At 40.4% G+C, this 21,433-nt stretch overlaps 1 protein-coding gene across 2 annotated transcripts in view; it reads right to left on the bottom strand.

The window, feature by feature from the left end:
* The window catches only part of LOC146555122 (BMP/retinoic acid-inducible neural-specific protein 3-like), a 59,363-nt gene extending 40,866 nt beyond the window's left edge, over positions 1-18,497 (bottom strand). Inside the window, exons 1-2 of one of the 2 annotated variants that reach the window (XM_085252042.1) lie at positions 17,457-18,497; positions 2,605-2,973 (exon numbers count right to left, since the gene is read on the bottom strand). In XM_085252042.1, the coding sequence (XP_085108168.1) occupies positions 2,605-2,825 (221 nt within the window). In that variant the 5' untranslated portion in view covers positions 2,826-2,973; positions 17,457-18,497. Of the gene's footprint in view, positions 1-2,604; positions 2,974-16,302; positions 16,549-17,456 lie in introns of those variants that run through there. The other variant, XM_085252043.1, reaches the window with a different exon arrangement.
* Between the last annotated feature and the right edge of the window lie 2,936 nt (positions 18,498-21,433).

Below are 21,433 nucleotides of genomic sequence, written 5' to 3'. Positions count from 1 at the left end.
ATCCCCTCTTTTTTTAAACAAGTCTTTAGGGAGATTTTTGCACATTGGTGAACCTCTGCCCATCTTTACATCTGAGAAACTGTCTCACTAAGATGCTCCTTTTACCCCCAATCATGTTACTGACCTATACCATTGACTTTTCTCAATTTTTTTGTTGCCATAACCGAACCTTTCTGAGATGCTGAATTCAAAACAAGCTTATTATTTCTTAAATGGTACATTTTCTCAGTGAAAGCACTTAATAAATTTTCAATGTTCTATTATGAATAAAATATGGGTTCATGAAATTTCAATAATTGTATTCTGTTTAAATGCAATTTAAAGTTTAGACAGGATTGTAACTTTTGAGGAAATACCCAGCTCAATTACTAATAAAAAAGCTGAATCAAAACCAATCAACCAATCAACACCACACCTATTTAGGTCCCTTTTATTTAAATAAATGCAAACATCAGTCTTTGAAGATGTGCTCGCTATCTTTTGGTTTTGAGGAGTAGTAAGTAGGATTCATTTAATCTTTCGCAGGCCAAAGAAGGGTCAGTGACTACCTTAACAGTGCATAGCGATCTGTTCTTGTAGTACAGAAATAGCCTGACTGGAAATTTAAGGACATTTGTAACACAACAGGGGCATAACCATGTGGTTTGACCCCCTTGGGAGAAAACTGCAGCGGGCCCACATTTCTTTAATAAAACAATCCTCCCTGAATTTTTTATGAGCTATGTCCAGGTGTGTGTGCCCAAACTCATCACTACACTTCACCCCCCAACACTGGGACTGAAAAGGAAGTTGTTGTTTTTTTGTTTTTTTTTTGCTAGAACAAAAACACGCAGCTGTATCCGCCAATGTCTGTGTCGGTTACTGAAATCAAATGGGACTGAATCCAAGTGAATTCAATTTGGGAAGATTTACAGGCTATTTACTTTTTAGGTTGGTTTTTCCTTTTAATATAATCACTATTAATCAATGCCGCATTGTAGTAATCTAGAGGGCCTCAAACACAACCTTGCAGCTGACAGAAGCCTCTCCAGGGATTCTGTGATAATGCAGAGTAATAAGTACTAAGAGCTCACTAATCACTTGGCCACATGATAAGACTATTAATCTTGCCGCCTATGCAGCTCAGCTCCAGCAGACCACTGCCTTTTGCCGGGGAAGGAAATATTAAAAAGCTCGAACGCAGCAACCGATCACAGAAGCCATAAAGCATCCTTACAACGATCCGTAGATGACAGGAATCCCGTCTGTCCATTTCCAGAAGCCTGGACAACATCCTCCTAAACGACGACGGATATGATTCATGACACAATCTCCACTAATTTGGTCGCGTGGCGATACCTCTGACTGTGCTGTCATGACAAATCTTTCTTCTTTTACAGTGCTAATCAACAGATCTCATTTGACCACCTGATCAGGTGACTCCCCGAGGGTTTGGAGAGCAGCAGAATGTGATATAGAACCAGCTGATAGCAGCGTGCGTGCATGTAATACATCATGATTCTGTCTAGGCGTGTCAATTATCCTGTGAGCACTGTGCTGTGAGGATGCTTTAATGCATGACAATGCAAGCCAAATAATACAGTCTGTGTATTAAAGAGCCATGAACAGGGATTTCATAAAGCATACTGCCCACCAAATGCTCTACAGTTATGTTAAATTCTCTCTCCTCCCATACACGTTGTAAAAATAGAAAACAAGGAATGGAAGATGCCCTAAAAACCCTTGGTACCCTGAAACGTGTATTTTCAGAATAAAATCCCCCTGCAATATCTTTCTCTTTAACTTTGACTTGTCCCTTACGTGCATTCTACAACAGATGTATGAGCATGCTTTTAAAAGCTTTTCCAACCATGGCAGATAAATGTTTACTCCTTTCCTTCCTCATCTCCATCATTTCATTTACATGAAGCGGCTTCATTTCATTGCAAGCATTATCATTTTCACTACAGTGCTTTATGTGGGTCAGTAAAGGACTTTTATTTAGCTCTCAGGTTGCCGAAATTCACATTTCACATTAATTATGAAGAGTACATGTGTAAATCTTTCTTATTACACACCACAAAATACGCAACAGCAGACTGATAATCGCCCGGTGGTACCTACAGGAAATAGTCACTGTCAATGTCTCTTTCTTTGAACAGTCCCAAAATCAGTGCATAGGCCACACAATGAATGTATTGCCTACTGTAACTGTGTCTTTTGCTAGATTGTTGGTTGCTAACTGCATTGAATCAAAATAAGCTGATTTTTTAATATATTTTAAGACTTTTAAATTGTAATAATAGGTGCAATATATTCACAAGCTAAATAAGTTTGGTGTCAGCCTTTCTCTGTTAGCGGTTAAAGTGTTTAGCATGTGCATACTGACTGTACACAGAAGCCTGGAGTTAACAAAATGCTGAGACTGTGACTAACCTCAAAATGTAAACACATTAACATCGATATCATGTGGCCTTATTTACACACAGCTGATCTTTCAAAGGACAACCACAGAGACTATTTGATGCGACTGCTGTGAGATCTGTCATGCATATAATAGGGTAGCGATTTGGCAGTAGTAAATACAGTGTAAAAGCATCTCCTCGTGCTGCAGTCACAACTCACCTGTATATCTTGTATCTGGTGGAGAAACCTTGTCGGTTCTTTTCCACAAAGTCGATGTACTCTGGGGAGTGGTGGAAGGGCCCCTTATCAGACAGGAGCCAGTCCAGGGGTCCCCCGGGTTTGTCATTTGGGAGGCTGGCTGATGTTGCTGTTGCTGTTACACTGGACCATAAACACACCCAGCAGTGAAGGCTGAGGCTGAGAATGCCCCATAGAGCCATCAGAGATGGATGGAGGGTAGGAGGGATGAGGGTGGTGGTGATGGTGGTGGTGGTGGGGGGCGTTCAGCAGCCAAAGATACTTGTCATTAGCTGGCTCCTCCACTGGGATGACCGAGGGACCTGCATCGCCTCAATGCCCCCCGAACACCTAAGGCAAAAGCACAAACACACAGTTCAGCAAACAAACAAACACCCACAACCAGCAAGGAAGAAACTTGGCTACAAAGACAGAAATAAACAAAAAAGAAATCCTCAGAATATGTTGCAGCTGACAGAAGCCTCTCCAGGGATTCTGTGATAACGCAGAGTAATAAGTACGGTGTGGGGATGCTGTTTGAATCAGGTTCATTATGTGGAACTTGAATTAATAAATGTAAAAATGACACCTGCTAATTTCAGCTTGTGAGCGCCTGTTGCTTTAATGGTGCTGCTTCAGTAAAATTTCATGTTACTTTACTGTAAAATAATGACAAGTCATTTTACAGTGTGTTTACTGTAATCTATAAAAACAGTTTCTTACTGTAAAAGAAATGATGCACTGTAATGTATAGAATATAAGATCTGCAGTAGAATACTGTCAACTGTTTGGTTGCCATTATACTGTTGCTTCATTGTTTTACTGTAAAATGTCTACACCTGTGCCCTATTTAAGCATTTTCTTTTTCCTCCAAGTTTCCATTCTTCTTTTATCACACAGATATGGAACATTATGAAACCTGGCCTAATGGAAGTAGCCACTAAAGCCTCTATCGTGGTGTCCCAGTTCTAGTTCAAACCTTCTCACTCCCAGAAGCACAGGAAAACACATCACTGATCCACAGCAACCAAAGCCTAATCCAAAGGAACCATTACAGCATCTCTAAATGAAATCTGAATTTAAATGTAACAGTAGTTTGCTGTCTTAAAGTGAAAAAAATGAACGTTACTGTATAATTATTATGCATTTTACAGCAAACTGTTAAAATGTCTGCAATATATCTGAAAATACTGAAAACATCAGACTATAAAAAACTGTACAAAACAAGGGACTTCAAAATGTCATGCTATTTTAAATAAATAAATAAAATGGTCAACAAACTAAAACTAAAATCAAAAGCAGCTACAAAATATCCATTCTGTGTTTTACAGGTTTTTTCAGACATGATTACTTTGATAATGCAAATGCACACAAAAAAAAGAGATTGCCAATAATTAAACACACCCAATCATTAATTATAACCCTACTTTACACAAATAAAGAAAAATAATTTTTCTGGAGCATGATGAGAGAGCAGTAACATAGTTTAATTGCAGTATTTGAAAGCAAAAAGACCCAGCAATAATTAGGGATGGACCGATCCGATATTATGTATCCGCATCGGTCTGATACTGAACTAAATTACTGGATCAGATATCGGAGGGAAATAAAAAATGTAATCCGATCCATTAAATATCACGACAGCATCTCCCAAAACTTGCGACATGGCGTAACTCGGCTCACAACCTTAGCACGTTGTTTTTGGCCCACTTTGCACCAGAAAGAGGAAATCAGCAGCTAAACAACAGAAACAACAATTAAAATTTATTCAATATTACTTTCTACACCAGGATCCTTTTCTACGTAGCTGACAGCTGGTAACTGTGCAGGGCCGGATCTAGCAAAGTTTAGCCAGGGGGCTATAACAGGCATTAACAGGGAAAAGGGGGCACAAAGACATACTTTTCTTTCTTATTCTCATTTAAAATGTCTAGATTTTCATAAATAATTATCTTAATCTTACACCCAAAGTTTTAATCGGATGTAAAATGTATAGAAATCCATTACTGTATATAGTAACTATTAAGTCTAATATACCCTAGTAAGCTATAGTACTTTTTCCTTTGGGAAGGTACCATCTGTGCAGTCTGCAATTCTGTTGAAGAAAGATGTTGAATCTATTTAATTATTGTAGAAAAATAATTAATTTTTTTACACATGCATTGAATTTAAGTTGATTGCGTTGATCAAGCATCACAGGGTGGGGGGTGGTTGCCTTTTTTTTTTTTTGCTGGGAGTTGGCAGCCCTATTATTTAGGTTGCTTAATATTTCTGCTAAGTACTCTTTAAAATACCGGAATAGGGAGGATGGTGTAGGTTTGAGTAAATTAGATAGATCAGTATTGCTGAACTATGTAATATTTTGGGTGCAGTGTATTTTTTGCCTACAGGTATAACAGAATATCTTTGGTGTTTTGTGTTTTAAAACTCGAGTGTGAACTTATACAAAATGCAGCAAGATGTATTTAAAAAAAAAACAGTTTTATTCATTAAAAAATACATATTCATATTCATATCGGTATCTGCAAATATCCAAATTTATGATATCAGTATTGGTATCGGACATAAAAAAGTGGTATCGTGCCATCTCTAGCAATAAAGTGCTGTGAATCCATCTTACTTTAGAGAGACACAAAACCATTTAGCCCCCCACCCAAAAAAAGTGTATTTAACTTTTGTTACAATTCGCCGCATTCACTGCTCCATGTGAGCTGGGATTTCCATCCAAAAGAAAATAATTTGAACTGAAAAGACTTGATTACTAATTTTACACACTTCTACTGCAGCCTGGTGCTGTGATTTGCAGAAATATTCGGATGTAGAAGTTCCACCAGGAAGAAAAAAGTCTAAACTGGCATGATTCTAATTATAAATTCATCTCTTTAACTTGGTGAATAATTGCTTTGCTGCTGTTTTTAAAACTATCCCCGTCATACTCGAACACTTTACTGTCACACCGCAACACATCTATTAAGAGCTGCAGTTTCATGCAAATCAATGGAAGGAAGAACACACTCCCACACGCACAGACACACTTTAAGATAAAAAGTCTTGGCTGCTGTGATTTATCAGACTACCTGCTGTTCAGACTGTTGTCCAGAGCTCGCATTAGTCTCTATCACCATTTTGAGTTCTGTCAATCATCTCCCCTGCAGTGTGTGTGCATGTATGTGTGTTGGGGTATTGGGGGTGGGGGGGTCAGTCCCATTACAGTATTGTGATGACAATCTGTCAAGTTAAGTCAGCCATATGACCGGGGGTGTGAAGGTTTAAAAAAAAAAAAACACTGCTCTCAGACAATGCAGGCGACAGCACTGGAAGAACACACCACAGCTTGAGGTGGGTAAAGGGAAGAAAGAAAAAGAACAAAATTGCTATCAAATACGATGATATATTCATCTACAGGGTTAATTATTGAAAGTTAAACATGCAGGAGGACTTTCATTTAGTCATTTTAATGAGATGAGATGAGCTGGCAATTTGGAAATTGATTTCAGTCTGACATCGCTGTCAGCACTCCCCAGACTCAGTTTGTCAAGCCCTGGTGTGTGTGTCCATTCTCACTTGTGTTTATGTAAACATCTGTATAACCAGCTTTATGGTTTAGTGTGCTTTTAATTAACAGAAAGCACATGCTAATGCCTGTACATGCAATTTGGTTTTTGCATGACATCATTGAACTATGCAAAATGTGTTTTTTTTTTAAAAAGACATGTATATTCAGATCTCCAACAGGCAGTTAAGTCTCAATTGCACCAATGCAGGTCTCAAATCTAAACTCAAATGTCCAAGTTGGGTTATAAGTATTAAACTGAGTCATAATCCAAGCTGTTCGAGTATTTTGTGGAACATTTTTCTTTCACAGCTGCTGCATGGTGCTTAAAGTACATTGCCAAAATTGAAGAAATTAGTCTCTAGCCTGACTTGGGTCTTGAGATTTTTTACTTTCAAATCTTCTGTGAGCTCAAGACTTCAGGGAGGTGAGTCAAAAAGTCACATTTCAGAGCAGTCCGGAGCAGTCAAGTCTTTGATTCTACCGCTGGGAATAGACCTTAAGTTTATTAAAACCTGCAAAGAGCAGACTCCCTGTCTGTTAGACTCCTCCTAACATGCCAGGGTTCCTCGGTGTTAACAGCTGAAGGGTGGGACATCTGACTCAGTGACTGGAGTTGGGATGCATCCAGCCCCTGAAATCCCACCTTTTACAAAAAAAGACACAGACAAACAGAAAGAAAAAGATGTACTGCTAATGTATGTTACAGCTTTACATTGTAGAGCCACAGACACAAAGGGGAAAGCCAGACTTGGATGAGGCGATGAAAAGCTGGATGTGGGAGGGGAAGAACTCTGCAGGGACAGCCGATGGAGACAGCGCTTTATGAGACTGAGGTGAACTTTGCCCAGCTGTGACCCTGCACTGAAACCTGATGAACTGGATCAGAAAAATTATTTGCTCTCATAGCAGCCCACTGCTTTATCATTTGCATAACATTTTTATTTTTTATTTTTTTTGCCGATTGTTGAAAAATCATCTTTATGATAATCTAACTGGGAAAGACTTGATCAAACGGAAAAACTAACTGATCAGGTCAGGTCAAAGACTACACCCACAAGTCTGCAGTTTTGATAAGTACACATTACCTTAAGGTCTTGTATAACATGCAGTAGGCAGAAACGTGGTACAATTTTAATGAAACGGGGCCGAGAACGGTGTTACCCGGTGCCGAAACAGGGCAAATCCTCCCCCGTATCTCTTTCAACTTCTTTGTTGTTGATGCAGTTAAACTGTGAGTGTTTCCTTCAGCAATTTCTCCTCACATTCCAGCAGCGCTGAATAGTTTATTGGACTGTGACAGAGAGACCTCTGTCTTCCCAGCATTTCTGTTATCGTCTGCCACGCTCTCCGTTTGAGCTTGAGCGTTTCACTTTTCTTTCTCCGTCCCTATTCCTTCAGCAGAGACGCTGCCACACAGTGAGCAGTTATGCTTTGTGTGTGTTTTGTCAAAAATCTGACACCAAAGTTACGGGTTACTATCCTATAGTGTGAAGTTTGAGAACAAGTTGCTTTGTACTGACAGTGTGCCTCTGCTGCAGTAAAATGGCCCCAAAAATAAGCTGCTAGTGCAGCTCCGTTAGATGAATCCACACCTACCTCCAGCCTCTCATAACACAGATGAAAAGCTTTGTTTTTTTCTACTTTACATTGTGCATGTTGTGTATAAAGTGACCTTGCTCAGAGGGCAGTTTCTGGCATGTTAATATCAAAATACAGCTCAGAGGTCACATTTAAAGACTCTTTAATCCTATCATCTAACAGGCAGCTGTCCAAAACGCTGATGCAGGAGAACATGGGCCTCTCTCGAATCTCTTCGCCTCGCTTTCTCTCTTTTTCACCCCACCATACTTCTTTTGTCTCACCTTCCTCACACAACCCACTCTCATCCTCATCTGCCTCAATTACCTCTAAAAGCCAACTTTGCATCAAATCGCTAATGACATACGGACATTTGCTATTTTCACACAAATGCTTTTCTCTTTTTTTTTCTTACTTTACCTCTAGATTATGCTATAATATTCAACTTGTGCACTCAGTGCATTTCATGAAGCCGTGTTAAAAGCACTCGTCCTTGAGTCCCCTGTATAATCTAGAAACAACAAAACAAATGTCGGGAGATAGAAGATGGAAGGAATTTTCATGTGAAGCAGTAAGGAAGCAACCGGAGCTCCAGCAGATCCACTCCAATATGATTTTGCACGACGTGGGCCAGCAGTTAGCTCGAGGCTGTTTGGAACCTCTGTATAAAATAAAAGCACTGTTTGTTCATGTGAGGTCCTCTCAGCGGAATTGTGACGGGAGTGCAAATGATGGGGGACCACATTTTCCCACACATGAATTTAATGAAGAGTTGCGTCCTCCGGATTGGCAAATACCAAGAACAATATTGAAAGGAGGCGAGATGTGGCATCATATAGCAAATCCATGTTTATGTGAACAATCAAGTGACTATTGTTGTTCCACTCTTTTCATAATCTTTTTGTAAGTCTCAAAAAAGGCTGCTGGGCTTATTCTATGAGGACTGAGGTAATTATAATTTCAATTTACAATCTGAAAAAAGTAAAACATAATATTCCATAAACCTTTTTTCCTAGATTTGTAAACACCTGTCATTGTGCTCTCAAGGTTTCCAGCAGCTCTCTGACGAAATGGACAGTCAGCACGTGCCCCCATGCACAATCACTTCAGCCTTGTCATGTGACACATGATTGTTTTTCATGTAAAAGAAAAAAAATTGTCCAAGACATTTGCAGAGGAAACATAATGTTTCTTTGAGCAGCGGGAACACTCAGAGATTGCAATTTATCTTTGAAATGACACCTATGACAAGGTCCTGTTTATTTCTGTGGGGAAGAAATATCCATTTGGAAATGCTTTCCTTTTTTTGTCCTGCTACTTCAATAGAGAGAGGAGGGTGTTAAACAAATGGCCATTCCACTGAAGCACAGCCAACAGTGGATCAAACTACAACATTTTTACGCCCACTGCTCATCATAATGGCAGGCTATATTCAGTAAGCACCGCTGAACATCAAATATTTCAGCTGAAAAAATACTTAACAAGGCATCTTTGATGACTCTCATCATATGCAAGGTTTAATTTCTTGTCATTACGTGACCTAAAGGCCACGTACGTCGATGGCACAGCAAAAAAAAAAGAAAAAAGTGATGCGTAACTCTGTGATACATCTTTCTCATCTTATTCAAATTCTGAATAAAACATTTGTCAAGTTATTTCCAAATACATTTCATCTCTTGGGGTTTAAACCATTCTCTGCAATCACAGAAAATTCCCTTCGCCTCATTTTCATTTATATAGAGTTAGATCACAACAACATTCAAACATTCATTCTAAGGCACTTGATAATCTAAGATAAAGACCCTACACTGCTGCACAGAGAACCCCAATGTTGCAATAATCCCCTCTGAGAAAGCACCTGGCAACAAGGGGGAGGAGGAACTCCCTTTTAACAGGAAGGAAGGGCATCTGGCAGAAGCAAGCTCAGGGAAGGGTCGGCATCTGCTGCGACCGGTTGAGGAGTACGCAGGTAGAAGGAACATAAAAACACAGACAACATGGTGTGTGCTCAATAAAGTCTGAAAGGAGCAAAGAGTTTCTGTAGTATACTTTCAGACAACATTTTCTCATCTGGATTTGTAAAATATCATCTCAAAACTCAGGTTTCCTTCTAGTTTTTTCTTTCTTAATCTTAAAATCCAGGTAGTCACACTAAGGTACAGATTGTACTTATTGACATCGACTGCCAACATCTATAAAAGTGCTTGTATGTGCAGCACTAAAGAAAACCTTGTGTCCTATAAATGAACAAAAATGCAATTTTATGATCAGAATCCTTAACCTTCAGCATATGGCGGTGATATAAAAGACCACACTATTTTCTTCTTTTCAGGCTAAAGATACAACCGTTGGGTTTGCTGCTGTATCTCATCAAGCGCATTAAAGGTAATTTGGAAAAAAGAAATATGACAAAGGGAAGAACCTGAAGACTTTTATGATTTGATACCATCAACCAAGACAGGCTTGCTGAGGCTAAATATGATTCTGTGTGCTCTGGAATGTGTATAATGTTAATGCATTACTTTTGTTTAATGGTGGAATTGAGAAATAAACTCCCCAGTCTCTCTCTCTGTTCCTCCCTAACTGTCTCTCAATCTCTCTTCCTGTCTCCACATATACAGCCGTGTCTGAGCCACGACGTTATTAGCCATTAAGTTGATAGCAGTTGGATGGCAGAAAAAAAAGCTCTACAAAATCCCTTGCAGGTCTCATCCAGTATTGCCGTAGGGTTTTCTTTAAAATACCCAAAAAAGCAAATATTTAACTTGCTGTTTAGATATTTTTATTTCCTTAATGTGGGTCAAGAATTTGAGCTCCTATAAATTAGTGACTTACAAATATTGAGAGCCCAACACAAGTAGAGCCATTTAATCTTTTGAATGAATTTTCAGATTCAAATCAGTGATTTCAGTCCCTAACACTTCTAATGCAGGTGTATCATCCATTCTAAATTGCATGTGTATTACTGTGGACTTCTGTTAGATATTACATTTATCGGACTATTAAGTGCCATATCTCAACTGCAATAATGACACGCTGCGGGACGTGCAGTCATTTCACAATGAAAGAATTACCGTTTTTTCTCGGAACATAACTTCAGATTGGAAAGCAGGGTTGGCTGTTTTATTTTTATTTTTGCGAGAACACCAGTCAAGCAAAAATGAAACACATGTCCATAACTTAGTCATCTCTCAAAATGTTCTTCCCTGAGGCAAAAAAGTCAATGAAAAGATGAGACACTGAGTCAAAGCATTTTTCATCACAAGAACTACTGGTGGTTACATTAAAGGTATGACGTGCACAGTGCGGAGCCAGCATTTCCTCCAGCTATTTGGAGCATCTGCGTGAAAACGACAGCTCTCTTTGTTTTGTTTTTCCCGTTTTTCCCAGAAAACACTGAAAGATTCAATAAAAACCATTATTTGTAATGCCCTCAGATGGTACAGCTGTAAAATCTCACAGATTAGCAGCCCTGGGATGAAATAAAATGTTTGCAAATTCCTCATTCGGTCAAAGAAATGATTTCATAGAAGCCGTGATTGCCGATATCCTCGACATTATTCGTTGCTCGTTTTGAAAGCGGGTGATTGATTCACAGGCTTCTTGAGCTAAATTAACAAAATTAGCAGTGTTCCACTTTGAGTTAATATCTCAATTGATTTTGTTAAACAGAATATTCTAAACAGCTCATTTATTTCGCCTTGCCTACCAATCTGCTCCATTTGTGATGAATAGATGTATCTGTCTGCACAATTTTTTTTTTCTTTCAGGCTGCGCTGCAGCTCTTCCAGTAACTTTGTGTAACAGCCAAAATTACATGTTTCCTCCAGAGATATAGGGCTGGCTACCGACTGCAGTGTTGGATCTTGACTCTCACCCCGTCTTTTGGAGGATACAGTAAGCTTGATGAGACGAGGGAACTCCCAAGCCTAATCTTTCTTGAGAATTTCAGCAGCCGTTCTAGTCGGAGATTGGGACAGAACTGAGCTTCCAGCCCCCGAACATCTGCTCACTTATTGAAGAATGCCAGAGCTGTAATGGTCACCTGCCTGAGCTGTGTGTGTATGTGTGTGTTTAAGTGTAAATGTATGTATGTGTGTTCTCACAAAGTGTCCCCATATCCATGTCTGGAACACACACACACAGCAGATCTACTTTCTTGGCACAGCAAATATGCAAATTGAAACAAGTCTCTTTTTGTGATATCTCACAATTTGAACACATTTGAAGGAAAACAATAGTAGAAAAATAGATGGAGGGGAGGCATGCGCTTTGCAGGGGGGAGGATTTGATTAAAACATTTCATTAGAATTTCTTCAACAGGATCCACTTTGTAACTTGTCTGCAAGCCAACCCTGAAACCATCCTCAAAGTAGGGAAACAGGAACTGATAAACTTTACATCTTCCCCTCCGTGCTGACTAATGAGGTTTTTGGCCCTAATTAACCTAGTTATCTTCCCCGCTACAACTGTCAACAATGCCTCTCATACCAGTGCCACGGGTAAAACACAGCCTTTGTGAAATTATAATATGACTGCCAGTTGCACTCATCCGGCTGTCTTACAAACAAATAAAAAGGATCAGCTCCCATGGTGTCCTGGGAAAAAGACATCAAAGACCAAAAAATAAATAAATAAATAAATAAATAAAAAAAAATGTCACTATCAAAGTGCTTACATGCCCAGCCATGAACACACATATTTACAGATCTACAAACATGCATTTAAAAACTTTAGACATGAAAACCCAAAACAATAATACATGAATAGCAACGCTAAGCTGCTGCGGGGAAGGTCAGTGGAAGTGTGTAGGCAGTGTGGGTGTGTGACTGAGTGCTTTTTTTTTCCCTGTACAAACTGTTGTGTAGGTGTTTTTCTGTGGACTCTCAAATTTACTTCTGAGACTTCTGAAGATGCTGGTGATCCAATTTAATGATGGAATGTTTAAAAAAAAAAAAACACCCACCAGGATGCTCTCGGATACTAAAATCTGAATTAATAAGAGAAGACAACGAGCCCTAATTTCATGTTTTACATTAAACTGCTCTTTTAAACTCATTTTATCCCTGTAAAGCTATCAGACTTTGTGATTTTCTGCAGTTTTCTTTATCTTTACTAATCCTCTTTGTATGCAAATACATTCCGGTCTACTCATAGAAAAAATGGAAACTTATTTACATTTCCTATTTAAACTGGCTGGTGCTGCTATAATCATATATACTACTGTATATTCATGTATTTTTAACTCTAAAGCAACCAAGCTATTTTAGCAAATAAAATGACAGAGTGGGATGATTTATGGCCCCATTCTATTTTAAATTACTCTATTAATGGCTCTGATTATCATACCTAGGCTGCTTTCTTTATTTATGACAAATGCTCCAACGTAATAGTTGTGTTTTCCAATCATTTTACGTAAAAAGGAGTGCAACAAACAAATCATGCAAACAAAATGACATTTACTCAGCCAATCTTTTTCTGTGGCTTACGAAACATTTATTTTTCAACAATACAGAAGGACAAATACATGTTAAAACTTCTGTTTGTTTGATTGAATTGTGTATTACAGCACACTAGTATCATTTCAAGACCAAAATAGAGACAAAATTGTGACCCTGTGATACTTTAATCATCAACAAAACACAATAGCATCATAGTCAGGCTCATGTTTAATCTTACTTACTTCCATGCTTCTTTTATGTAGATTCATGACACTCAGGAAACATTTTCATGATTAAAATTTATAATATATATGATAATAAAAACAATATAGCAGAAGAATAAGAGTATATAGTTTAATATACAGCTGGTTTCATAAATGAGGTGACAAAAAAGTACAATATATCCTATAAATGTTGATAATTATTTGTTGTTTTTGATATGGATAGATCCTCGAACTGAAGATTAAACATATTACGAGCATGTTTAAGCAGAAATATTTACTTATTTTGGAATGGTGCTACTAGAGTAAGCAATTTATATATTTTAAAAAACAGATCATGTAACCGTGCAAGTCATGGATCTGTGACACACAAGAAATCAGGTGAATTTATTCAAATCAAATCTCGCTAAACAGCAATTGTAACAACATGTCTAAAACTCAGCAAACATTAAGATGATTTTTTTTGAAAGACAATGTTTTTTGTTTGTTTGGTTGGTATCTCCTACCTCTACGAGGGTCTGGAGCAACTAGACCCCAAAAACAATGCATTAGAGTTAAGTATGGCGAAGGCAATATACTGTGTACTAATGATGCATTTGCTCAGTGTGGATGCTACTGTCATACAGCAAAAACAAAAACTCTTTGTTCTCCATATGAAATGAATGCAGCTGTGCAACAGTGGAGCCAGGCAGCATATAACCCAATAACCCAGCCCGTGTTATTGTCACAAATGCACGGTGGGACTTTACAGTGAAACAGTGTGTAGTTCTGTTTAACAGGCATAGGCATGTGCCACATAAGACTCTATGTCTTTGTATTAAAAAAAATCCAATTTAATCTTTCTGTGACTATTTATAAAATGAGACAGTAGCTTATTAAGGCGGAGAGACTCGACAGCAGACGTCTTCTAGGCCAACATGGAAATAGATCAGTCCGACAAATCCTTCTCCTCGCAAACGCAGGACGGAAAATTTGGCTGGAGGAAGCAATAAACTGATAACAAAAAACAGCACCCCCCCAGCACCATTCATTTACTACAGCGACAATTCATTATGAAAGATGAATAGCGGCGCGCCCAGTCAGCTCACACACTGACATCAACATTTCACATCACTATGCAAAGAAAGTTAGCTCGCAACACTTCAAGCTCCTCCAAATCAATCCACAGCAAACTTTGATTTCCGAGTGTTGACTATCAATATAATTATGTTAGCACAGGCAGAAAAAATTCTGAGTGTTTCTCCGGCAGCGTACAGTATCTGCATACGTCTTTTCCTTGCGGTGGCTGTCTGTGGAGGCAACGTGAGATCAATCGTTTAGCTCAATCGATGGCGTGTGAAGCAGGTTGGAGGTTTTAACGAGTAAAACTCTGTGAGGATTAATCCGCGAGAATATTGTAAATCATTATAAGGTGCCGTGCGTAAAAGTTCAGCTGAAAGCAAACAGGGGGAAAGCTGTCTTAATGATTGCTCCTCAGACTGTAAACTTCTCACTTTCTAGCATTTATATGGCTGCATATCACTGAGTGGCCAAGAACATACAGAGAGGAAGCTTCTATAAATCACTGGAGAACACAAATAGGCCTCTTCTGCTGGTGGCCTTGTACACACAGACACAAAGGTTGCTCTTAAATTAAAGGCACACATTCCTCCCTCACTATTTACTCTGGGCTCTTTTTTCTTCTGGTATTCTGCTGCAACTCTGACTCTGTGAATATCTGTAAATGGAAATACATGTTTCACTGCACGATTCTTCCACTACTGATCAGGTAAGCTAGTTAAAATTTGAAAAGCAACCCCCCTCATGTGTCATCCAGTCACATGCTCAGCCACCTCTGTCAGTGCATATTTATGGGCAGGGTGACAGCGTGACACCTGCCTGTTTTAATGACAGGAAGTCTGTCCTTGATCTGTAAAGAATTATGTGCAATATGGTACAATTTTGCTCTCAAAGCAGCCCTGTGTCCATCCGTTTGTGCGCCTCTACAGAATATGCTCAGACTCAACATTCAATTACCAGTTGCCTCAGAGAGAGATTTTTGGCTTAATGTCCCCGTCGGTCTTAATCTGAGAGATTCTACTTTAGCGCCAAAGTCAGCCTCAAATCCCTCAATGAAACTTTTTGATTTTCTCCTCTTTAGCTTTTCTCTCATCTTCTCATCTCGCCCACTTTTCCCTCTTCTCCTTGCAGCGGCTCTTCTCTGTCTGAAGTGAAACTTTGTCAGTTTGCTCATTATCATAAATTAATGGGCTGAAGATGTTGAGCAGATCCCGGCAAAACTCGACCCTCGAAATACCACCTAAACCAAGATGGGGTGATCTTCTTGTTTTTCTTCTTCTTCTCGTTTCTTCTTTAGCTTATGACTTTACTTCCTTATGTCATTGTGTCATCATGCCAACTGTAATTTGCCCCCTAAAAATAGCAATTATGATCAATTACAGGGTTTCTTAAGCTGAACACTTGGTACCACCCTCTAAACCTCATCCACCGATCCTCCTGAAGTCAGCAACAGAAAACTACTTTACGTTGCATTAACTTAATGTTCTGCGCAGAGCTTTTCTCGTCCTTTTTCCTGTGCTTTCTGCTCTTTTTTCCCCACTTCCTCCCACCACATCCGTCCTTCTTCAGCCATCACACCTTCAAATGAAGCTGCCTCCTGCCCACCACTAAACTGTAAGAACAAGGAGCCCTCTCAGGCATGTAGTGCCTCCTGTTAGCCTCAGTCTAAAAAGCCTATAGCTGGTTTCCTGCTCAGTCACAGTTGCCCTGTAAAAGTTCTGTTCAAGCTCGATTTGTTTCCTCTCAAGTACACGTCAATCACAGACAGATGGTCCTGTCTGTGATTGACAAGCAAACAGACACGAACACAGAAAATTAGACTTACATGCCATATACAGCCTCGATTGGCATCGCAGCAGTGAAGTAGAGAAAAAAAAAGAATCAGACAAGGTTTTGAGCTCCTTCCGTTTTTGTTGCTCAGATGACCGATGCAAGGAGAGAAATCTCTCTTTTCATAGGAGGAGACAGTGTGCCTTTCAGGCCTGGACACGGTTGAGTTCACCAGTCTCCCAGGATAGATGAGGACACTGCTGAACAGTGGCCCTGTTGTGGCCCTATAAACAGTCTGAGGCTTTGGCACTTGTGCCTAACACTGGCAAGTGGCAATGAGAATTACAGCAGTGATTCACTGACTTTTTTTTTCCTACCGTGAAGCTTTGCAATAAAACAAACCTTCCTGCCACTGCAGTTGGGGGTTTTCACATGAAGTTACATTTAAAATACTGCAAATAGCACCTATGCCAGCATGCCCTCGGGCCACTATGATAGCATTTTAAATGTTATTTGTTTTCTTGGAGGGTATTTGGCTCATTATCGCAGCCTCCACTGATCCCATAAGGCTGCCTTTGACTCATGTGCCTTTTTTGAGGGTGAGGCTTGAGGGTGCAATGTATAATTATGAAATCAGTGGGACTATTTATTTTTTTCACTCTTCCAGCCTGAGAGCAGAGCTGGGAGCTTGGCGAGCAGTACTCTGTCCACACATCAGTGTAAGAGATCTGATCCTCCACAGGAGCGAATGCCAATACACCCCTGAGGAATATAGATTAGAAATGTTTGTTGTTAGGGCAGATAAAGAGTGGCAGTGTGGGTGAAGGAGGGTGTGTGTGTGGGTGGAGGAGACAGGCAATGAGAAATGAGGAGGAGGAGATGAGTCTGATTGTGCTCATGTATAAACTGACAAGGCATGAAAAGTAATATTGTGTATGCTCTCCTGAAAGTGCCAGCAGATACAGTTCGGGAGTTTGTGTGCATGTATGCAGGGGTGAGACTGTGTGTATGCGTCTGTGCGTGAGAGTTTCACATTGTACTGTGGTCAAGCAACAAAGAAATTCACTGATGTCACAGTCACAGCAGATGCAAAGAACTATTCGGGTCAAACACGGTGCTGAGGGTGAACATCCACAGGTAGCGTGGGGTTTTTCTTTTACTTTATACTCGCACAAATTCGACAAATTAAGCTAAATTGCAAGAACTCACCGCGGTTTAGGACGACAGAGAAAGTTTAACTCAGTGTGTCCCATGCTCTCGCCGAATCCCGGTGGCTCTCAGCTGCCCAGATTGTGGAGAAACTCATTTCACAGTTTGTCAGGGTTCAACTGCAACTCCACGGAGGGAAAAAAAACACCACTCAAAAAAAAAAAAAAAAACACTCCGAGAAAAAAAGAGGTAAAGCTGCTCCGGACAAATCCGACGGTCGGTTCTACACCAGTGAGAAACTTTGAGAAAAGCAGTCGGGGGTGCGCTTGGGGTTGACAAACGGCTTATCCCACAGTTAATTCAACGTTCCTGGAAGCAGAGGCTCTGACCTTTCTGGGGATAATGACTTTACAAAATGAAATCATCCAGCAGGAGATGTAGTCAATCGGAGAAACGAGCAGGAGGAGGAGGAGGAGGAGGAGAAAGACTCCAGGAGCGCAGAGGAGCTAACGTTCAGGAGATTAAAAGCTGTCTTAGCGCAGTTACCAGAAAGCGGCGGGGTCCAGCCTCGGACAGATGCGACGGAATGCGGCTACCTGCCACACCACGAAGATTGTTAAATATCCCGTTGTGAATTCCGCCCCGGCACCGTTTTTCTTTTTTCTTTTTTTTTTTTTTTTTTTTTTTTGTTCCACCTACTTGACCCGCCTACTCCGCAGCGCTGTGTGGAGGAGCGCAGATCCTGTGGAAACTGAAGGTATAGGCGCTCAGCAGATAACAGGCATGGGCGCTTCGGCTCTCCCCTGTGCCCCTCTCTCACTTAGTCACATGTTTAAGACACAAGTAGCCCTCTGTAATAGCTGCCAAAGGAGGGTAGACTAAGGTAGCCGACGTGGCGAGAATAATAATGCGTGACTTTCTCCCCCGCTCACTTCAGATGAAAAGCCCTTTTCGCAAAATGCTCGAAATGGCATTCCTGCCATTAACTTTATGCCCCAATATACTTGTTTTAATGCTGCAGCTATTTCTAAAGACACGAGCATCGGAAGTCATTGAATATCCCTCATAACTGCTTGGCTGCAAACTCCAGAAAAAAGCCCCTCTAGCGAGGACGTCAGTGTTTAAGTCCTTATGTGTCTGAGCTGTCACATTAGTTAGAGGAGGAGAAGGTGTTGAGCATAATGCCTAATCCTCTTTGGTTTTGTCTTGTGGAGCATGCCTATGCATGAACCATGAGTCATTAAATGGCACTGCAAAGGCGGCTCTGCTTCAAAATAAAATAAAATAAAAATAAAAATCACCATGCAGCAGAGATACAGCAACTGAGTGAATGAATAGATGCTGGCATTTTCATAATGACTGTGACAGCACACATTATAGCAACAGGGATCAGCGCTGTTCAACTGTATGCTGCCTGGGCACCTGATTTCATTTCAGATTGCATTGATCAAAAGCGGCGCCAGAGCGTGCAGGATGTGAATTGGTCAGGGAGGCGGATTCCGTTTCCTTTTTATTGGCTCTTACTACTTTGCAGAAATAATTAACATGCAGGCTGGTGGGAAAGCGTGCGCACTGTGCCCGAATTACATCTGAAATGCAATTTGAATCCTCTCAGAGAGCAGCCCATAATTCCTAAAACATCAAGAACAAAAAAAAGTGAATGCTAAATACTTCACTGCAGAGATTTCATATTGCATGCACTGATAAACGCTGATGATGAGACTGCAACATATACAATTCTGTGTGTGTCTCTGTGTGTGTGTTTGTTTGTGTGTGTTGGGGGAGCGGGGGGTGCCCGGGCCGTTCCTCATCTCATAATTCTGTCGGCACCCGAATCTACCCAGAAACAGCAGAAATTAATCCGTGGGAGCAATCGGGGTGTGGAATTCTGTGGGCACAGTAGCCTCGGTGTGGTGCTAATTAACCCAGTTTCCCCGTGCGTTCCAGCCTCCTTTTAGTATGCCGTACCGTACTGGAGCTGTCCGTGGTTCTGAAGTTGATTTATGTCGCGTCCCAGCAGAGATTTGTGGCAGATTCAGCGTGACACAGACTCTGATTTTTTTTATATCCCCAACTGTCAATTCCGATCAGACCGGTGCTGCAAAATGTGACAACTTGTTAGAAAAATGCGTCTAATGTAAACATTTCCTTAAGTGCGTGCATCCATCTGTATGCTGCAAGTACAAAGATGACAGCGTTGTCCCACTATCAGGCTCATTTGTCATTCATATTAAAGGCCTCTGGCTGCGTAGTTGTTACTGGTGATAAGCTTGTGGGTGGGGTGCCGACCTTGGGCAGAATAACCACGATCTTTTGAGCTCCTGGGATTGTCACGGTCCGCTGTGACAGACCGTGTGGAGAGTGCGTGGAGGACTCAGGTGCGGACACGAGTGACACGGGAGTAAACTTTAAACAAAAGCGAGCCTTTTATTGTGGCTGGTAACGCAAGAGAAACAAACAAGAATAAGGGCAGCTCAAAAGCAATAACTAAACAGAAACCTAAACTGGGAATGAACCAAGGTAAGGCTATGAATACAACAGACCGGGCATGGAAACATGGAGGGTGGGAACACAGACGACGCGACACAGACTGTAAGAAACACAGAGACTAAATACACATGAGGGATGATCAGGGGAAGTGGCCACACATGGGAACGCAGCTGATATACATGAACTTAACGACAGGACAGGAGGAGTGAAACTGAATACACTGACAGTGAATGCAGGCCTTCAAAGTAAAACAGGAAACATGGGACATGAACCGGGGAGACGTAGTACAGGGGGAGGTGACAGACGCGACAGCATGAACTTGACAATACAAGACACACAGACATAAACACACGAAGGGCAAGGGAGGCTTGATACAAGGGTAACATAACTACAAAAGGACTGGACTACCTTAAAGAACCTAAACAATCAATAAACATCAAAATAGACTAAACACAAAACACTGGGTCGCACGACCCAGGACCATGACGGGGATCGTGGAGGTTAAACTTCCTGATCAGCTAAAAACTTTCAATGCTCGGTTGGGTAAACAAGTAGTTCCCGAAGGAAGGCAGACACAGTTTGCACTTTGAGTCAATTATTACATCATACAGCTGCATCAAACAAACAAACAAACAAACAAACAAACAAACAAACAAACAAACAAAAAACAATGGATGCAAAATATTTACTGCCCACAACTGTTAGTATTTATTTACCAACCAAGACTCTGATAATCCTGATTTGTCTTCTGACAAATCTCGTATGACGGGCAAGTCCATCTGGTCAAACTAAAACACAAAGTAAAGGAAAAAGAAAAGGAAAGCTTTGTAAAAGGTTGTATGGCCTTCAGCTTAACTCAAAAGAATGCCGAAGAATGCAAGAAACAGTAGGGTTATGTGTTAGACTATGTGAAAAGGTTGGACAAGGTAATGAAGGGAAAATTATAAAGAAATATTTATAAATATGCAGATGATGCTGTTTAACTAACAAGACAGTTAAAAGAAAGGCCAATGGCAGCTCACTTGGCAGAGAAGCCAGGGTGCATATGTGAAGGTTGTGCCTATTGTGTAAAATGTTTGAAAACCACTGGGCTAGACAGTATATAAAAGTTCAAATGTTTTGTTGTGTGCTGAAGTCAATATTGTTGCATACACCATGACGTCACTCACTCATTTCTAGACTTAAAGACTCAGCCAGAGGCGATCTTCAATTTTATACTACCCATTTTATGGGAGATAGCTGTAATTCAGTAGTCCAGCTCACAAGGTTGTCCTCGATGAAAAGGTAAAGCTAAATGGCTAAAATAATTGCAAATGAATTTCCCTCATCATTTTTAGTGTTCGCAGAAACTGTATCAACATGTCCAAAATAAAGCAGTGGGCTACATGCTCTACTTGGAGGATAGAAACAAAGTATCGATCCTATCGCACTAGTATCGATCCAATGCCAATACCAGTGCTGGTATCAATAGTATCAGTATTTAGATTGGTGCATTCATCTCTAATGCGTGCCGACTGGTCAACTGAAGATTTAAGACAGAGCACACT

The sequence above is a fragment of the Mchenga conophoros genome, linkage group LG17 (genome assembly GCF_057382185.1).
Source record: "Mchenga conophoros isolate Kocher_MC1m ecotype Shallow Benthic linkage group LG17, M_conophoros_male_GT1.1, whole genome shotgun sequence".
NCBI classification, from domain to species: domain Eukaryota; kingdom Metazoa; phylum Chordata; class Actinopteri; order Cichliformes; family Cichlidae; genus Mchenga; species Mchenga conophoros.
This window is presented reverse-complemented; position numbering and strand designations above follow the sequence as displayed.